This window comes from Lactuca serriola, chromosome 9 (genome assembly GCF_051521515.1).
Source record: "Lactuca serriola cultivar US96UC23 chromosome 9, Lser_US96UC23_V15, whole genome shotgun sequence".
Taxonomy (NCBI): domain Eukaryota; kingdom Viridiplantae; phylum Streptophyta; class Magnoliopsida; order Asterales; family Asteraceae; genus Lactuca; species Lactuca serriola.
In genome coordinates this window covers 165,375,568-165,393,067 of record NC_136416.1, presented here as the reverse complement: position 1 = coordinate 165,393,067, position 17,500 = coordinate 165,375,568, and the positions used below count along the sequence as shown (strand labels likewise).

The 17,500-nt window shown below is 32.3% G+C and overlaps 1 protein-coding gene across 1 annotated transcript; it reads left to right on the top strand.

The window, feature by feature from the left end:
- The first annotated feature begins 9,866 nt into the window (after positions 1 to 9,866).
- Positions 9,867 to 14,863, top strand: LOC145073381 (putative multidrug resistance protein). The gene is made up of 7 exons (XM_079019933.1): positions 9,867 to 10,078; positions 10,159 to 10,213; positions 10,324 to 10,511; positions 10,935 to 11,392; positions 11,594 to 12,134; positions 12,341 to 14,283; positions 14,377 to 14,863. The coding sequence occupies exons 1-7, from the start codon at positions 9,881 to 9,883 to the stop codon at positions 14,747 to 14,749; spliced, it is 3,756 nt and encodes a 1,251-aa protein (XP_078876059.1). The 5' UTR covers positions 9,867 to 9,880; the 3' UTR covers positions 14,750 to 14,863.
- Positions 14,864 to 17,500: the final 2,637 nt, after the last annotated feature.

The following is a 17,500-nucleotide window of genomic DNA, read 5'->3' as shown; positions in this document are numbered from 1 at the left end:
CAGACTTTATCTCGATTTTTATTCAAGATCGAGATTGTGTTCATCATCTTATTAAATTCAATTTCTTCAATGTTCTATTTTTGTTTGATTGAAGAAATGTTCTGATACAACTTGCACTTCACAGTCATAAGTTGGAGTTTGTTTCAAAAAAGTAAAAATTGGTGTTCATATTTCTAAATCGATATTGCAAATGTGTGTTTATTTTTTGAATTCATGACTAGGAATGAATGCAGATGTGTGTTGATACTTAAATTAGAACTCTTGAATTTTGTATTCAATCACAACTCTTGAATTCTGTATTCAATCACAGCTCTTGAATTCTATATTCAATCACAGCTCTTGAATTCTGTAATGTATTTTATTAGAATTTATTTATATAAATGTATTTTGTTACAATGTTTGAGAATAATTGTTAACAACAAGTATATTTGTTTAACTGGTAATGAATTTGTGATGCTTTATGGTTGACTTTATAGTCTCTACTACATTCTGTCAGAATTTATATTTTTAATTTTCTACTATATTCTTTCAAACTTTATAGCCTTTAATACATTCTGTTAGAATTTTTATAGTTTTTATTCTCTTAGAATGCATTGAATTTTTTAATTTTTGAAACTTGATTATGTTTTCTTTGTGGATTTAGGTTTTGAAGAGGCTAACATTGATGTGGAGAAGGAGAAAACATAAAGAACAAGAGTGTATTTTACCAGAATGTGTTATGCTACAATGTATAAAGTGTTGCTTAAAAATAATATTCTCTCATAATAGATTAATGTTTTTGTTAGATTTTGATGTTTTTTTCTTTTTTCTTTCAGAATGTTGTTATTATTCAATGAATCACAATCATACAATGTAATTATTTGGTATATTATTAGTTCAAGAATTGATTTTGTGTAGTCTTTTCAAAATGTATTTACTAGTTTATATCGTTGACATTCTGTCATTCTGACATAATAAAATCGAAAAATATATTTACTAGTTTTTGGTTAACATTCTATCATTCTGACAGAATAAAATCAGATTTTTAATTTTGAATTAATTTAAAATATTCAGATTTTTAAAAATAAAGGAATTAATTATCCCTAAAATCCGAAAATTTCCTTTTTTAATATAGGTTAATTGACTAAAATGCCCTTATACTGAAATTTGTGTGATTATATGATACATGTTATCCTATTCTACTATCATAGACCCACAGATCATGATCTTTGATTATATTCCATCCAATAGTCCAGATCTGTGCATTCTAGCACACAATAGTTACTAGAAACAAAATAAACTAACCCTATATATATACATATACATATATATATATATATATATATATATATATATATATATATATATATATATATATATATATATATATTATATAGAGCTAGGTTCAAAGGTTTCTAGCAACTATTGTGTGCATGAATGCACCAATACAAATTTAGAAAAAAATAAATCATTAAATAAATCAATTAAGGGTATTAGAGTAATCTTTGTATAATTAATTATGGTAGATAATTAATATTCCTGATATCACGCAAGAAGCAAAGATAAATTCATATTAGGCCTAAATCAAACTCACCATCGGTTGGCTTCTTCTACTGCTCCGCTTCTTCACAACCTAACCCTAAATCACAAAAGTCATCGGACACCACGACCACCACAGCCGCAATAACCCCTAAAATCACAAGCGAAATTCCTCTTCAGCATCATCTGTTGATTTTAAATCAGACAAAAAACTCGATTTCAAGTTCTCTAGCCTTCAAGCTCTTCAAGTCTATCTCTTTCGTTTTTCATACACACAACTGTTATCTGTTCCTCTTTTGTCCCTTTAGATGGATTGTCTAAGCTCCAGGAAGAGATTTAAGGTTTGGTAGCCTGGGTAGACGGGAAGAGGAAAAGATATACGAGAGGACTGTTGTGATTGACTAAGGGGAAATGAAGAACACGAGGCGACTGCTGCCTCGAGGTCTCACTTGAATCGCCACCACACCTGGTGGTTCTTGATACGGGACGAAGAAGAAGATGATGTTGAATCTAGATTCATGTAGAATTGGGGATAAAGGCCTGGTTCACTTAGCAGGTAATTACACCATATTAAAAAATCTTTCAATTTTAGCATTTGGTTGAGCCTATAAACGAAGTTCATTGTCAACTCCAGTAACAACCCTAGATTCTGAAGAAGAAGATGTTGATTGAATTTTAAAGCCCTTTTAGCCATCAAAGCCTTGTCAGAATCCATTTAGCTCTCTCATGATGATGCTTCAAAAGAGCTTCAGCAATGTCTGTATAAGCTTCTTATTTTAAAGGTATAATGCCTATCTTCACACATTTCATTCATATTTACACATGACCCATTTATTTTCTATGGTCTACTTATTTCACTACTAATTACTTGAACCTAACGAGGCTACTATTCTTTTAGAATGAAAAAGGGAAATATTCTTCACATGTAATCCTTCAAATTGGATTAGACCTAGACAACCAAAAAAGGCAGGGAAGCTTTAACTTTATTCTTTTAAAATGATTGTTCTTTAAGAATGAATTCAAATTTTATTCTTTATTTTTTTTCATATCAGAATGCAAACACATGTTCATTCTATGAAAATATAAATATTACATAAAACATGTGTTGCTAGTAATTCTGACAGAAAACATCTATACATGCTTTAGAATGATTATGCATATAGAAGAAAAGACTATGATTTAAGTGCATTCTGGAATGTATTCTTTTAGAATTTATTTATATAAATGAATTCTATTAGAATGTCTTTGAGAATGTTTCTTAACAACAAGTATATTTGTTTAATTGGTAATACTAACGAGTAATGGATCTTATTCTTTCAGAATTGCATGGAGAAGGAATTCAATATTGATCATACAAGAGAAATATGTGGAATCGAGGTTAACAACCAGTATATATGCGAAGATCAAGTGGATATTCTGTTAGAATATGTATAACTATATTAAAATGTATAAGGATATTAGTATGTAAGAATATGTATGAATTTGTATTTTATTTCGGAAGTGTATTAATAATAAAATCATAGACCTAACTTGGATGTATATGAATAATATCTAGAATTCTTAAATCTGGTTAATTATCAAAAATATATGCATTGGAAATAGATTCTGCAAAAATAAAATCGAAAATACATTTACTAGTTTATGGTTGACATTCTGTCATTCTGACAGAATAAAATCGGATTTTTAAATTTGAATGAATTTAAAATATTCAGATTTTAAAAAATAATGGAATTAGTTATCCCTAAAAATCCGAAAATTTCCTTTTTTAATATAGGTTAATTGACTAAAATGCCCTTATGCTGAAATTTATGTGATTATATGATACATGGTACCCTATTGTAGTATCATAGACCCTCAGATCATGACCTTTGATTCTATTCCATCAAGTGGTCCAGATTTGTGCATTCTGACACACAATAGTTACTATATATATATATATATATATATATATATATATATATATAGTATTTGATTCTGGACCAATCATTTTAGTTATTTTAAGAAAGTAATTAATGCATATTAAATGATGAAGATTTAATTAATACTCATTATATTTTTAACATGTAATATGTATTAATTACTTTATTAAAATAATTAAAATGATTGGTCCAAAATCAATTCTAGATGCACATAATAGATAGTTAGGACATAATTATCTAACCATATATATATATATATATATATATATATATATATATATATGTATGTATATATCACGTAAACATTATTTTGTAAGGAAAGCCGCGTTTTTCAAGCTGTCCCTAGGCTTTACAAAGAGCATCAACAAGGATATCTATGAGACTATGAAGATCGAGAATCCATGGAAGACTTTCCTTGTCTAGGTTTTTAGTCTTGTCTTTTTAGATATGATAGGATTTATGAGACACATGCCTTCTTAAATGATTTGGGAGATATAGAAGATATGACAAAACCTTATATGGAGAAATGAAAGAATGCCAAATGGGTCCAAAAGAAGTGCAACTTAAAATGAACATATATTTTGATTTGTCAGGAATTTCAGGGCCCACTATATATCGCTGAAATCTCTCGACAGGCTAGAGCTCATGACAGTTTGCTTAAGACAGCCTACCCCTTAGTCGATCCCCAAATTCCACTGGATCTATTTTTTAATTAATTGATGCAAATTTTGCCTTAATTTACGACATAAATTAAGTGATTTTAATACAAGTGGGGGGTTTTCATATTGCTTTTTTAAACTTTAAAAGAACTTTTGGCAAAGACTTATCAACTTATAACTTTTCTAAAAGGAGTTTTAAAAAAATATTTGATTAGCTTTGTGGTGGAAAAAATCAATAAGTTAATAAATTAAAGATTGTTTGACTGGCTTATATATATATATATATATATATATATATATATATATATATATATATATATATATATATATATAGGGAAAAGTGAATATATCCTTAAGGGTATATAAACTTAGGTACCCAAACCGACCATAATACGTCGTTCTATTTGATATATTCATTGTAATGTTCTTATACTTCAACCCTAAGTTGATTTACTTTTAAGATTTTCGAAATTTCACTATTATTTTCCTCTTACATTACATCTTTTTCTCGAACACCTAATAGACTATATATATATATATATATATATATATATATATATATATATATATATATATATATATATATATATATATATATATATATATATATATATATGTTATAGTTGAAAATGAAAATTATTTTAGAGGAAGATAAATGTGAAATTTATAAAAATGTTGGAAGTAAATCAAGTTAAAAGTTGAATTATAAAAACATTGGACAACTACAAGGTATATATATAATTCAAAACGACGTTGTAAGGTAAGTTTGGGTACCTAAGCTTATATACCCTAAATGGTATATTCACTTTTCCCATATATATATATATATATATATATATATATATATATATATATATATATATATATATATATATATATATATATATATATATATATATATATATATATCGTTAGATTCAAATGTTTCTGCTATCTATTGTGTGCATTTAGAATTAATTATGGACCAATTATTTTACTTATTTTAAGAAAATAATTAATGTATATTAAATGCTGAAGATTTTAATTAATACTCATTATATCTTTAACATGTAATATATATTAATTACTTTCTTAAAATAACTAAAATAATTCGTCCAAAATCAATCCTACATACACACAATTGATAGTTTGACCACAATTATCTAACCATATATATATATATATATATATATATATATATATATATATATATATATATATATATATATATATATATATATATCCTCTCTAATAAATAAAAACTTTTTGCCACATGTCACACTCTCATTGATTTGGCCATATGTCATTTTGTGGTTATTTTCAATTAATTTTTTTCCACATGGCATTTTATGGTTTTTTCATTTTATTAATTTCCACATAATATTTAAATTTAATAATTGTAATAAATGTAATAATAAATGAATCTCAATTTCATTAGTTGACTTCTTTTTAATTTCAAAATTTCTAAATTAAAGTTTCATTAGTTTCATTTGTTTATTTATCTAAGTTATTTGTTAAATTTAAAAGAAAAACAAACAATTTAATTTTAATAATTTTATATTTTTGTATTTTTTTTCTTATAAATTCACACTTTTTAAATGTTTAGAATTTTATATTTTTTTTTCTTTAAAATGAACACATGCACTACAAGACATAAAAATGTAACTATATGACTCTATAGAGACAAAAGCTATAGGGATGACGAATGTCGTCGCCATAGAGTATCATATAGGGACGAGAAGTCGTCACTATCGAGTTGACAAATTTAGTTTGACTGCGAGCCCTAAAGCGACGACAAATCGTTTCCATAGGTTGAGCGGGAAAAAAAAATTGGTTCGCGGGCATCCGAAAAACTGTAGGGACGACATTTGGTTCCAAACATAAATAATTATATATATATATATATATATATATATATATATATATATATATATATATATATATATATATATATATATATATATGGGTAAAGTGAATATACCTAACAACCTTATATAAGCTTAGGTACCTAATCTCATCAAACTACGTCATTTTGCATTAAATTTTCATTGCAATCATCCAAGGTTCTGTATTATTTGTGTTTATGGTTATTGTTTTCAATTCATGGAAGCTATCAAATTTTTTGGTTGTGTTTTATTTGGTTGTGAAGTTTTTGTGTTGTGAAAGCTCATAATAAGTTTCTAGTGATTTGGCTGTGTTTTTTCACAAATAATTGTCTAAATGTGTTTAAAACTTTATGAAACGTTGGTTAGTGATTTATATACATAGAAGTTGTGAAGTTTTTTGTTGTGTATGATTTGTTAATCTTAAAGAGTTATAAGTTCTTGGTTATGTTTAGGATAGTATTTATGTTTAGGATACAAACTTTATGAAAATTATTGTTTCAAGCATGTTAATGTGGTTGTATAGCATTTTAGTTTTGTCATTTTTTTTGTCTAAAATTGAAGTAGAATGCTATATAAATTAGAGCAATACAAATATGCCAATTGATTTATGTATATACAAGCTGTGAAATAGAAGTAGAATGATTGAAAATCGTCAACAACCTATCTCTCTAGATCTATCACAAGTTTTCTTCTTGTCAACAACCTCAAAGAAGACCAGTTCCACCGTCCTGTACTCCTTGGCTTTCGGCGACCTCATTCCCTTGCATGATTAATTAAGAAGACGAGGAGACTGGAGAATTATGAGGCTACCTATGAGGTTTTTCTGATTCATTAGTTTTTTTGGTTTATAAAACATGCAATTAATTTATGATTGTTTCTTGGATTTTAATTTCTTTGATACGGACAAGACAAGGGTTTTTAAGAATTCCTTTTTCTATCTTTGATCTTTCATACAGAGGGGAAGGGGCGACGTGGCGGTGAATGAGGACTGAGGACTGGGCACAGAGGTTCAAGAACATAGGCCGAGAACTAAACTCAAGATTAAAGCATTCATGGTTTTTTTTTTTTTTTAATACTAGTTTACTATTCAAATTTATGTATGATCAGTTTGGTCTTGAGTTTTTAGTTTGCTTAATTTGAAATTGCTAAATTGAAGGTGGTTTTCAGAGAATTATAAAAAGAAAGGTTTTTAGTACTTGCTAAATTTGCTAAATTGTTAGATTAGAATGGAGTTACCAACAATTTATGTTTGTGTTGTTTATGTGTTTCTTTTTTGTTTAAATTATGTTGCTTATGATTCATTGCTAGCCTAAAGTTAAAGTTGAATTGATGGTTTCAAAGACATCACTATTGTTGGAATTTCTGATGCAAAGTTCATTGCATTTAGGTGTTTCCTTTAGAGTACATTGCCTTTTTCAGAACTAAGGTGTGATGTTATTGTTGTTATGATATGCTAATGCCACTATTGAGTTCTTTGTTGATTCCTAATTTCTTGAGTTTTCCTCTGTTTCAGTTGGTTCTAGACAGTTATACCCTTGTGTGGTTATATTTTGTTTGGTTGGTGTTTCGTTTGATTCCTATGATTGTGATTGTTACTGTTTGATTATATTTTTATAGCTAGCATTTCTGATTTGTGACATTGGGTTTATGTTTGACAGGTACAAGTACCCTGATCTTTCCTTAAACCAACTAAGAGACCTACTAGTTTTGTTCAAGGAAGAATACGGAAACTCGCAAAACATTTCATTAGATATTGTTTCGATTATGAACTCTAGTTTGTTTTGTATGAGACATCTAAAAAATTTCAAATTATGTTGTTTGTATTTGGTAAACTGATGGTGTAAGATATTTTAAATATTTGGATTATAGATATGTAAAATGTTTTAGATTTAAATTTACTGTTTTTGTTTTATTGTATACAAAAATTTTATTCTATACAAAAATTCTAAGAAATTAAAAAAATCACAGGGGCATGGGTAAAAGCTGTAAAATCTGTGCGGAACCTATAGGGACGACTTATCGTCTCTATAAGGATATGTATGGCGACAAGAAGTCGTTGCTATAGGTTCACCTACTGCGACAACAAGTCGTCCCTACAGGGGTTGCTATGACGACGAAGGCTATGGCGACGACAATAGGATCTAAAGCGACAGAACTATGACGACAAAGCCATATGACATGTCATCTCCAGGGTCTATAGGGACGACTTTGCACCCTATGGTGACGACTTTTGTTGTCCCCATAGGTCTTTAATCTTGTAGTGATGTAATACATAGGTCTTACGTACACTTATATATATATATATATATATATATATATATATATATATATATATATATATATATACACGTGTGTGTGTTTGTGTGTGTGTGTGTGAAATTAATGACCAAAAAAAACTTCTTGACTTATAACTTTTCAAAAAAATCAGATTTGCCAAACTTTTCAAAAATACTTTTTTGAATGTTTTTTTTAACTTCTTAAAAAATTATTTTAAAAATGACCTTTACAATTCACAAATACTATTTCTGAGTTATTAGATTTTTGAAAAGTTAATAAAAAGTTTTCAAATGAAGTCCCAAACACCCTCCAAATTTCTTTTTGTCTAAATATGGCTGCCAAATCTAATCTCTCCCATATATAGGGTCCAATCGTACACCTTTGAATGTATATTGTTTAAAATACAATTTCTACTCTTTGAGTTTTTAAAACTTTGTGTTTGCTTATTTCCATTATGCATCATTAGTTATTATGAAATAGCCGTTTAGTAGTAAGTAATTAGTTACCTGTTAATTATTTATTTTTATTTTGATTTTAATTGGTGAAATACATGTTGATTTTGTCTATTGCCGGCCAAAATGTTGTCATTTCAAATCCAGAAATGTGTATTATTGTAAATGTCAAATTTATTGTTTTGTAAGTTTAAAACTTTACTTTGTTGTGTTTTCTTTGTATGGTCTAACAAGGTGCTTTTCTCCTTCTTGAGATTAAATATATTTGTTACAGTTGTAAACTAACATAGTTTTTGACTTTAAAAGGATAATAATAATAATAATAATAATAATAATAATAATAATAATAATAATAATAATAACTTGTATTAACTATTTGATTGTGATTTTGTTGTAAAACACACAACGAGTCAAAACCGATTTAATTTCCTGCTCATATTATTGAACACTGTTTCCGCAATCATTGAAAAAGTTGAAGACCAAAACAAACTCGACATGTATTGACCAAAACGATCTTAATCATAAGTAAAAGGTACATGAATAAGTCATGTATATCGTCATAAAAAAGAGAACGCGTTAAGAAAATCAAGACGATGTTTTTCAATATTTTAACGAATAAGTAAAGTCTAATAATATGCTAGTTTTATGCCATTTGTCATGTTTACGTTTTGTGGGGTTAATTGGCCAAAATCAGAAAATTTTAAAAACCAAAAACGTCAAAACATAGCCATAGATGAAAGAATTTGGATATGATGGTTTTTCTATAACTTTCAGCATGGGACGTTACGTAATTTTTCAAAGCTAAAAACTTATGTTCGTTTAAAATAAAACTGTATATATTCCATGACATTTGTAATTAGGTGGATATATAAGTGCTGAATATTTTAAAAAACATGTGTATAAGTTCATATGTAGTTGTATAGTTGAATATGGAGAAAGGATTAAAGAATAGAGAGACGTAACAGTCGATGATGATGGCCGAATCACAGATATATGCTAAGATCCAATTCCACCATTAAATAAAAAAGCCGGCTTTAACTTCTTTGTAAAATTTCCAATTATGAAGATGACAGAATCAGAGATGCCATTCTACAGAAACAACTGACATTTGCTTGCTTATTTAACATAAACAACACTAGGGTTTTACTCATACCTCTTACATTTTTTAGATTTGTATTGCATAACTCAATATGGAGAAAAGTAGTAAAGATAATAAAGATGGAATTTTTAGGTACGCAGAAGGGTATGACAAGTTTCTGATGTTTTGTGGGACATTAGGAAGCATAGGAGATGGGTTGCAGATTCCATTAATGATGTATGTTCTAAGTGATGTCATTAACGATTTTGGAAATCCAAATGCCAAACTCACTAATTCCATTGTTGATAAGGTAATTCATGATTATCACTTCATTCTTTGTGTTTAAATCACATTTTTTTTGTGTCGGTTTTCATTTATTTTCTGTTTCAGTATTCTCTCAGGTTGCTCTATGTTGCAATATTGGTTGGATTATCGGCTTTCATTGGTAATTAATTTGGTTTACTACTTCCATTTCTAGCATGCATGCATGATTCTTGAGTTCATAATTTACGTAACCATTTTTAATTAAGGATATTGAATTCATTGTTTTTGCAGAAGGACTTTGTTGGGCTAGAACCGCAGAGCGACAAACTTCTAGAATGCGATTAGAGTACCTTAAATCTGTCCTTAAACAAGATGTTGGTTTTTTTGACACGCAAGAAGCCGGTTCCTCCACTACGTATCAAGTTGTTTCAACTATCACTGCTGATTCCAACATGATCCAAATCACCATTGGTGAAAAGGTTGTACTTTTGCTAACTTACTACAATGCTTTAATTCCAATGTTAGAAATGTAGAGTCCTCGATTTTCTTTAAAAAGATATGATACCATGTTAGGAATATAGAGTCCTAGATTTTCTCTAAAAAAAATCCCACAAAATTAGAGTGGAGTCTCATACTAGAAGACCACTCTAATATTGTGTTGAGTCCTAAAACGTTAGACATTAGCTCTGATACCATGTTAGAAATCTAGAGTCCTATATTTTCTTTTAAAGAGAATCTTTAAAGGAAAAAGTAGAGACACGAAACATATATAAAAGTGATTGGATTGTATCTAGCTGATGTTAAGCGGGTAATTATTAAACAAGCATCTTGATTGGTAAAGTTTAATCTTTTTTTTTTGTCTTGGTCTAATTGGAATTTGTATTTTTATTTTGTAAATGTAGATACCAAATTGTCTTGCCTACTTGTCATCCTTCTTCTTCTGCCACATATTCGCATTCGTTCTCTCATGGCGGATTACACTTGCGGCTCTTCCATTCACGGTCATCTTCCTTGTTCCAGCTCTTGGATTTGGCAAGCACATGATGGATGTAGCAATGTTAATGGTTGCATCATATGGCACTGCGGGTAGTATTGCAGAACAAGCAATTTCTTCCATAAGAACTGTGTATTCTTACGTTGGAGAGAGACAAACCATCAATAAATTCAGCAAGGCACTTGAAACAACTACTCAACTAGGAATCAAGGTAGGTCTTGCTAGAGGACTTATGCTCGGAAGCATGGGAACTATCTATGTTAGTTGGGCTTTTCAAGCTTGGGTTGGATCACTTCTTGTAAGCAAACATGGCGAAAAGGGTGGCGATGTTTTTGTAGCTGGATTCAATGTGCTCATGGGAGGATTGTAAGCTCATTTAGTTTCTTAATTGTCACATATCAAACACGTCCTTTTGCCTCAATATATGTTGGGGTTTTCCTCTTTTTGAACACTATCTTTGCGTGAAAATCAAGGATGTACACTATATGCCACACATTTCCACCGGATACACTTTGTTTTTCTAAGTTGATTAGAGCATAAAGCTCAAAAATCTTTCAAATCTTGCAGGAACATTTTGACAACACTCCCAAATCTTACCGCAATAACGGAATCACAAGGGGCTGCTACTAGAATTAATGAGATGATCAACAGAAATCCAACCATAGACTCTGAAGATAAGAAAGGAAAGGCGTTATCATACGTAAGAGGGGAAATCGAGTTGAAGGGCATCTATTTTAGCTACCCATCAAGGCCAGATACCGCAATCTTACAAGGTTTAAATCTACGAGTACCATCTGGGAAAACTGTCGGTCTAGTTGGAGGGAGTGGTTCAGGCAAATCAACCATTATATCGTTACTTCAACGGTTTTATGATCCAATAGAGGGTGAAATTTTCTTGGATGGATACAAGATAAAGAAACTTCATCTTAAATGGTTAAGATCCCAAATAGGTTTGGTTAATCAAGAACCAATTCTCTTTGCAACATCTATTAGAGAAAACATCTTGTTTGGAAAAGAAGGAGCTTCCATGGATGATGTTGTGGTAGCGGCTAAGGGCGCAAACGCGCATGATTTCATAGTGAAGTTGCCAGATGGATACGAAACCAATGTAAGTCGAATTATATTTATCTCTTTTACAAAGTAAAGAAAATAAAACACTCCACATATGTTACATAATATCATGGTATCACAACTAGTATCTAATCAGCTAAACACAGTCTCATCTGCCTCTGGATATATATTTTCATGTAGAGTTCTCTTAGAAAATTCAAAGACTTCATTTATCTAACATGATCTTACATTACTTGTTTAAAGGTTGGACAATTTGGATTTCAACTATCGGGTGGGCAAAAGCAACGAATTGCAATCGCTCGAGCCCTAATTAGAGACCCGAAAATCTTGCTACTTGATGAAGCAACAAGTGCACTCGATGCACAATCCGAAAGAGTCGTTCAAGAAGCCATAGATCAAGCCTCGGTTGGAAGAACAACAATCGTAATTGCACACCGACTCTCCACAATTCGACAAGCCAATCTAATTTACGTCCTTCGATCCGGGAAAGTACTTGAATCCGGTTCACACGATGAGCTCATGCAAATGGGCAACGAATACTTTGAAATGGTGCAACTACAACAATCCGCACCACAAAATGAATTAACCCCACGGTCTAGTGCTAGTAACCAAATGAGCCATTATCGAGCCATGGTTGCACCAAGTCCAGCAAGTGCAAGATCAAGTGCACCAGGGACACCATCATTGAACCCATTTAGCCCGGCTTTCTCCTTGAGTGCACCCTACTCGGTCCAATACGATGCATCTTATGAAAGTGAAGATGAAGATGGTTCGAACCAACCGGCTCACCCAACCCCATCTCAAATCCGGTTACTTAAAATGAATACACCCGAATGGGGTAAAGCTTTATGGGGTTGTATAGGGGCTATAGCTTCGGGTGCGGTTCAACCGATTAATGCGTATTGTGTAGGTGGGTTGATTAACGTTTATTTTCGGCCAGATAAATCATCGATTGTGGGACACGCGCGGGTCTACTCGTTCGTGTTCTTAGGGCTTGGGGTTTTTAACTTTTTCTCGAGTGTAATTCAACATTATAGCTTTGCAGTCATGGGAGAAAAGTTGACCACAAGGGTACGTGAGAAACTACTTGAAAAGCTTTTGACTTTTGAGATTGGATGGTATGATCAAGATGAAAACACAAGTGCAGCGATTTGTGCACGTTTATCAACCGAAGCTAATATGGTTCGATCCCTAGTTGGAGACCGGTTATCTTTACTAACACAAGCTTTTTTCGGCGCCATTTTTGCTTACACTTTGGGAATTGTACTCTCATGGCGGCTGGCTCTTGTTTTGATGGCGGCTCAACCGTTTCTCATTGGAAGCTTCTACGCTAGGAGTGTTTTAATGAAGAGTTTATCTGAGAAGTCTCAAAAAGCTCAAAAAGAAGGAAGTCAATTAGCAAGTGAAGCTGTTATAAACCATCGAACGATTACAGCGTTTTCATCTCAAAAGCGGATAATTGGACTGTTTAAGGATACTTTAGAAGGTCCCCGGAAGGAAAGTGTCCGGCAGTCTTATTTCTCCGGGATTGGTCTCTTCAGCTCACAGTTTCTTGCAGCGGCTTCTACCGCATTGGCGTATTGGTATGGAGGTAGGCTGCTGACACAAGGGTTGATAGAACCAGCGAAGCTTTTTCAAGCGTTTTTGGTATTACTGTTCACAGCTTACACCATAGCAGACGCTGGAAGCATGACGAAAGATATCTCAAGAGGAAGCAATGCAGTTGGTTCAGTGTTTGCGATTCTTGATAAGACAACTGAAATCGATCCAGATACTTCATGGGGACGTGAGTCTATTAAAGGGAACATAAGGGGTCGTGTAGAGTTGAAAAACGTCTTCTTTGCGTACCCATCTAGACCAGATCAGATGGTGTTCAAAGGAATAAACCTTAAAATCAGGCAAGGAACTTCAATGGCGCTTGTGGGTCCGAGTGGGTCTGGTAAATCGACTGTTATCGGGTTGATCGAAAGGTTTTATGACCCGTTGAAAGGTGCGGTTTTTATCGATGAACGAGATATAAAAGATTATAACTTGAGAGCTTTGAGGTTGCATATCGCGCTAGTGAGTCAAGAACCAACGTTGTTCGCAGGAACAATCCATGAAAACATTGCTTACGGGAAACCAGGTGCTAAAGAATCTGAGATCAGAAAGGCTGCGATGCTTGCAAATGCCCATGAGTTCATAAGGTATATATACTAAAGTACTAAACTTTATAGAAATTGTCAGTTTTTTTATTCGGATTGAATTCGCTAACTTTATAAGATTGTGATTGAATACAGTGGAATGAAAGATGGTTATGAGACGTACTGTGGAGAAAGGGGAGTGCAGTTATCCGGTGGTCAGAAACAGAGAATAGCGTTGGCTCGTGCGATGCTCAAGAACCCTAGTATTCTTCTGTTGGATGAGGCGACGAGTGCTCTTGATACTGTTTCAGAGAGTTTGGTTCAAGAAGCATTGGAGAAGATGATGAAAGGGAGGACGTGTATTGTGGTGGCTCATCGTCTTTCTACTATACAAAAGTCCGATTCGATTGCGGTGATTCAAGATGGGAAAGTGGCGGAGCAAGGGTCGCATTCTGATCTGTTGTCTGTACGCGGCGGAGCGTACTCTAATCTTGTCAAAATGCAGGGTGGTAACTCGCCTTACCGGTGATGAAACACGGCGGTGACCGGTTAGTGGGTTACGAGGGTTTTGTAAATTGAAGAAAAGATTGTTTTGATATAATATTTTCCACTTTTTTCTATCAAAAATAATATGACGAAAATTACGACATTTGATGCATACAAAAAGAAAAGGAATTGACACATTAGTCTCACAAACTATTTGGATTCATTCTCAAAACCTTGTTTGATGTGAGGACATAAAATACTTTTGTGGTCTATGCTACCTACGTGATATAGCAGGTTTCAACTAAATAATCAAACTTAAAAGCCAAAATTAAGATTTACCCATTTCACCTTTTTCCAATTCTGATCAGAGAATTGAATCAAATTTTACAACTCCATCATCATGAAAATTGTCACCGACTTGTTGACGTGAGATGAACAGTAAGGCTGGATTCCGAGATGAAATAAAGCTTCATCAATTGTTGCTTTTCGTATGATTTTATAACTTTGATACACTCTCTTCCGTAACCACAACTAATCATCGTATCAGCTATCAACATGAGAGTTGAAATTGCAATCATCGACAGTGTTTCAACATCAGAAAACTGAGATCTGTAGATTTCGTTCATCTTCCAATTCAGTGATGGACGATATCAATCGAGAAGGCCAACTAGAAACATATGTAGGCTCCAAGTACTCATAATTATCTAATAAGATTGGATGGAAGTGTTTCTCGAGACATTTCATTGCTATTTGCATTAATGTCTGAGCAATGGCAAGCATCTGTGATCTCGGATCATTTTGAAAAATGAGGAAAGTGTGGTGTAGTACTGTGACACATGTTGACTTTTAAGTAATTGTTTTGAATAAAACATAAGACAAAGGTGAAGTGGCGTATACCAGGTAATATGGACCAAAAAAACAAATGGACATCTACTTTAAGTCCACATAAAGCACTAAAAAAAGTTTTGAAACTGAACTATTTGCATTAATGTCTGAGCAATGGCAAATTCAAAATAGTTTGTGGTGCTAATGTGTCATGTGGTTTGGATTTATATCAACTTTGGTCTCAAGTCGACTTAAAATAATCATTTGGATTTAATTTGATTTGATTTGCAATCAAATTAAAATTAGACTATATGACATGGATATAATATGAGGTGCGGGATGTGGACGTAGCACGTGTCGTAATGCGTGACCCCCCCCCCCCTCCCCTCCCCACAACCACCACGAGTCTGCTATGTTATGCTCCGTCACACGAGTAAAGAAAGAAATGAGTAGCAAGTAGGGTGGTATGGGTGGAGGCGCTTGGCAGGCAGAAACAATCCCTAGGGCAGAGAAAAGGCGGAGCAAAACCAAAGCACAGACAAACTATGTTGGAGGAGAGGAGATTTGTCGTAAAGCTTTTTTTTTTTTTTTATCTAGGTTAGGTTTTTGAAGATTCAGTTTGGGTGCGGGAAGAAAGCGGGATTTCAATGTTTTAAAATCGTTTTTTTATTTGAATCAGTCTACTAATAAGTTTTTAGTTCAATCAGTTCGACTGTGTTTAATCATGTTTTCATATTTTTTACCTATAGATATAAATCATTATGATAATGAGCTATATTATAAATTACATAACAGTTGAAAAGTAAAAGACTTCCAAGTTGAGAAGGTCGGCGCCAGACATGTGCGTCAAAGTTGTGTTTAGTAGCATGCGTCGTTGTTATTCGAGTTGTATACACTTCGGATAACCTAATCGACCTAGTTGTTAAATTTGCTTTGGAAATGGGTTGTTTTTAACGGGTCGATTGAAATCCAATTTTCATGTCTAATCGACCAATTTAAACGTTTTTTTACCGGTTCTATCACATAAGTTCAACCTAGCTTTTGATGGAACCATCCGATTCGATCCGGTCTAAAAATTAGCATAAAACCGATCATTGTTGAGTCGGTCTCGTCTCTGGTTTCTAGTCCGACTAGATCGAACTGAGTTTAAAACATTGGTATATAAGACTAATTAATCTTTAACATAAGATCTATCCAAGACTGAATTTTATTCCTTAATAACTTTCTTTCCAAATAGTATTTGTAACTGATTCATTAGTCTCTGATATATGGTATCTAAGACTAGTTAATCAACTCAGATACGGTCAGCTATACGTATTCATTCGAATGTCAAATAATGCATGTTTATTAGGGACTAAAGTTCAATCTTTAGAAAGTTTCATGTTTGTAGGAAAAATTGGTGCAATTGTATTAGTGACTAATGTTCAGTCCCTAATAAGCTCCTTACATAATTAAAACCGGCACAAGTCTACTTGGGACAGAAATTCAATCTCTCGTAAGTTTCCCTCTAAAGTTAAAATTGACGTTAGACGATTCGAGACTGAAATTCAGTCCCCAATGTGTTACCTACCAAACCTAAACTGCCAAAAACATGTTAGGGACTAAACTAGTCCCCAATGTGTTACCTACCAAACCTAAACTGCCAAAAACATGTTAGGGACTAAATTTTAGTCTCAATAATTTTGGTCCGTCTTTAACAATTCACACATTAAAAGCAATCCTAAATAGTATCTAAGACTAATTCTCACCCGGTAGTCGGTAGTGGTAGTTGTTTTGGAGAGAAAAGCATGTAACTTACCTTGTTCAAAATAACAAAATAATATTTGGAAACAAACACCAAAATTAGCACACATACCAATGCAGTTGGACAGTAAGTGCATAGCTCTGTGGGTGCGGTGACAGTCGTGAGGAAGGGTGGTCATGGTGGTTGTCGTGGTGATGAATGGTGACACGGATGAGGGAGACAATC

What these genes read in the sequence shown, in the direction of transcription:
- LOC145073381 (XM_079019933.1), top strand. Translation starts at nt 9,881, where the DNA reads ATGGAGAAAAGTAGTAAAGATAATAAAGATGGAATTTTTAGGTACGCA. An exon ending in AAATCACCATTGGTGAAAAG is followed by an intron (nt 10,512 to 10,934) that starts GTTGTACTTTTG and finishes TTGTAAATGTAG; the next exon opens with ATACCAAATTGTCTTGCCTA. An exon ending in AATGTGCTCATGGGAGGATT is followed by an intron (nt 11,393 to 11,593) that starts GTAAGCTCATTT and finishes CAAATCTTGCAG; the next exon opens with GAACATTTTGACAACACTCC.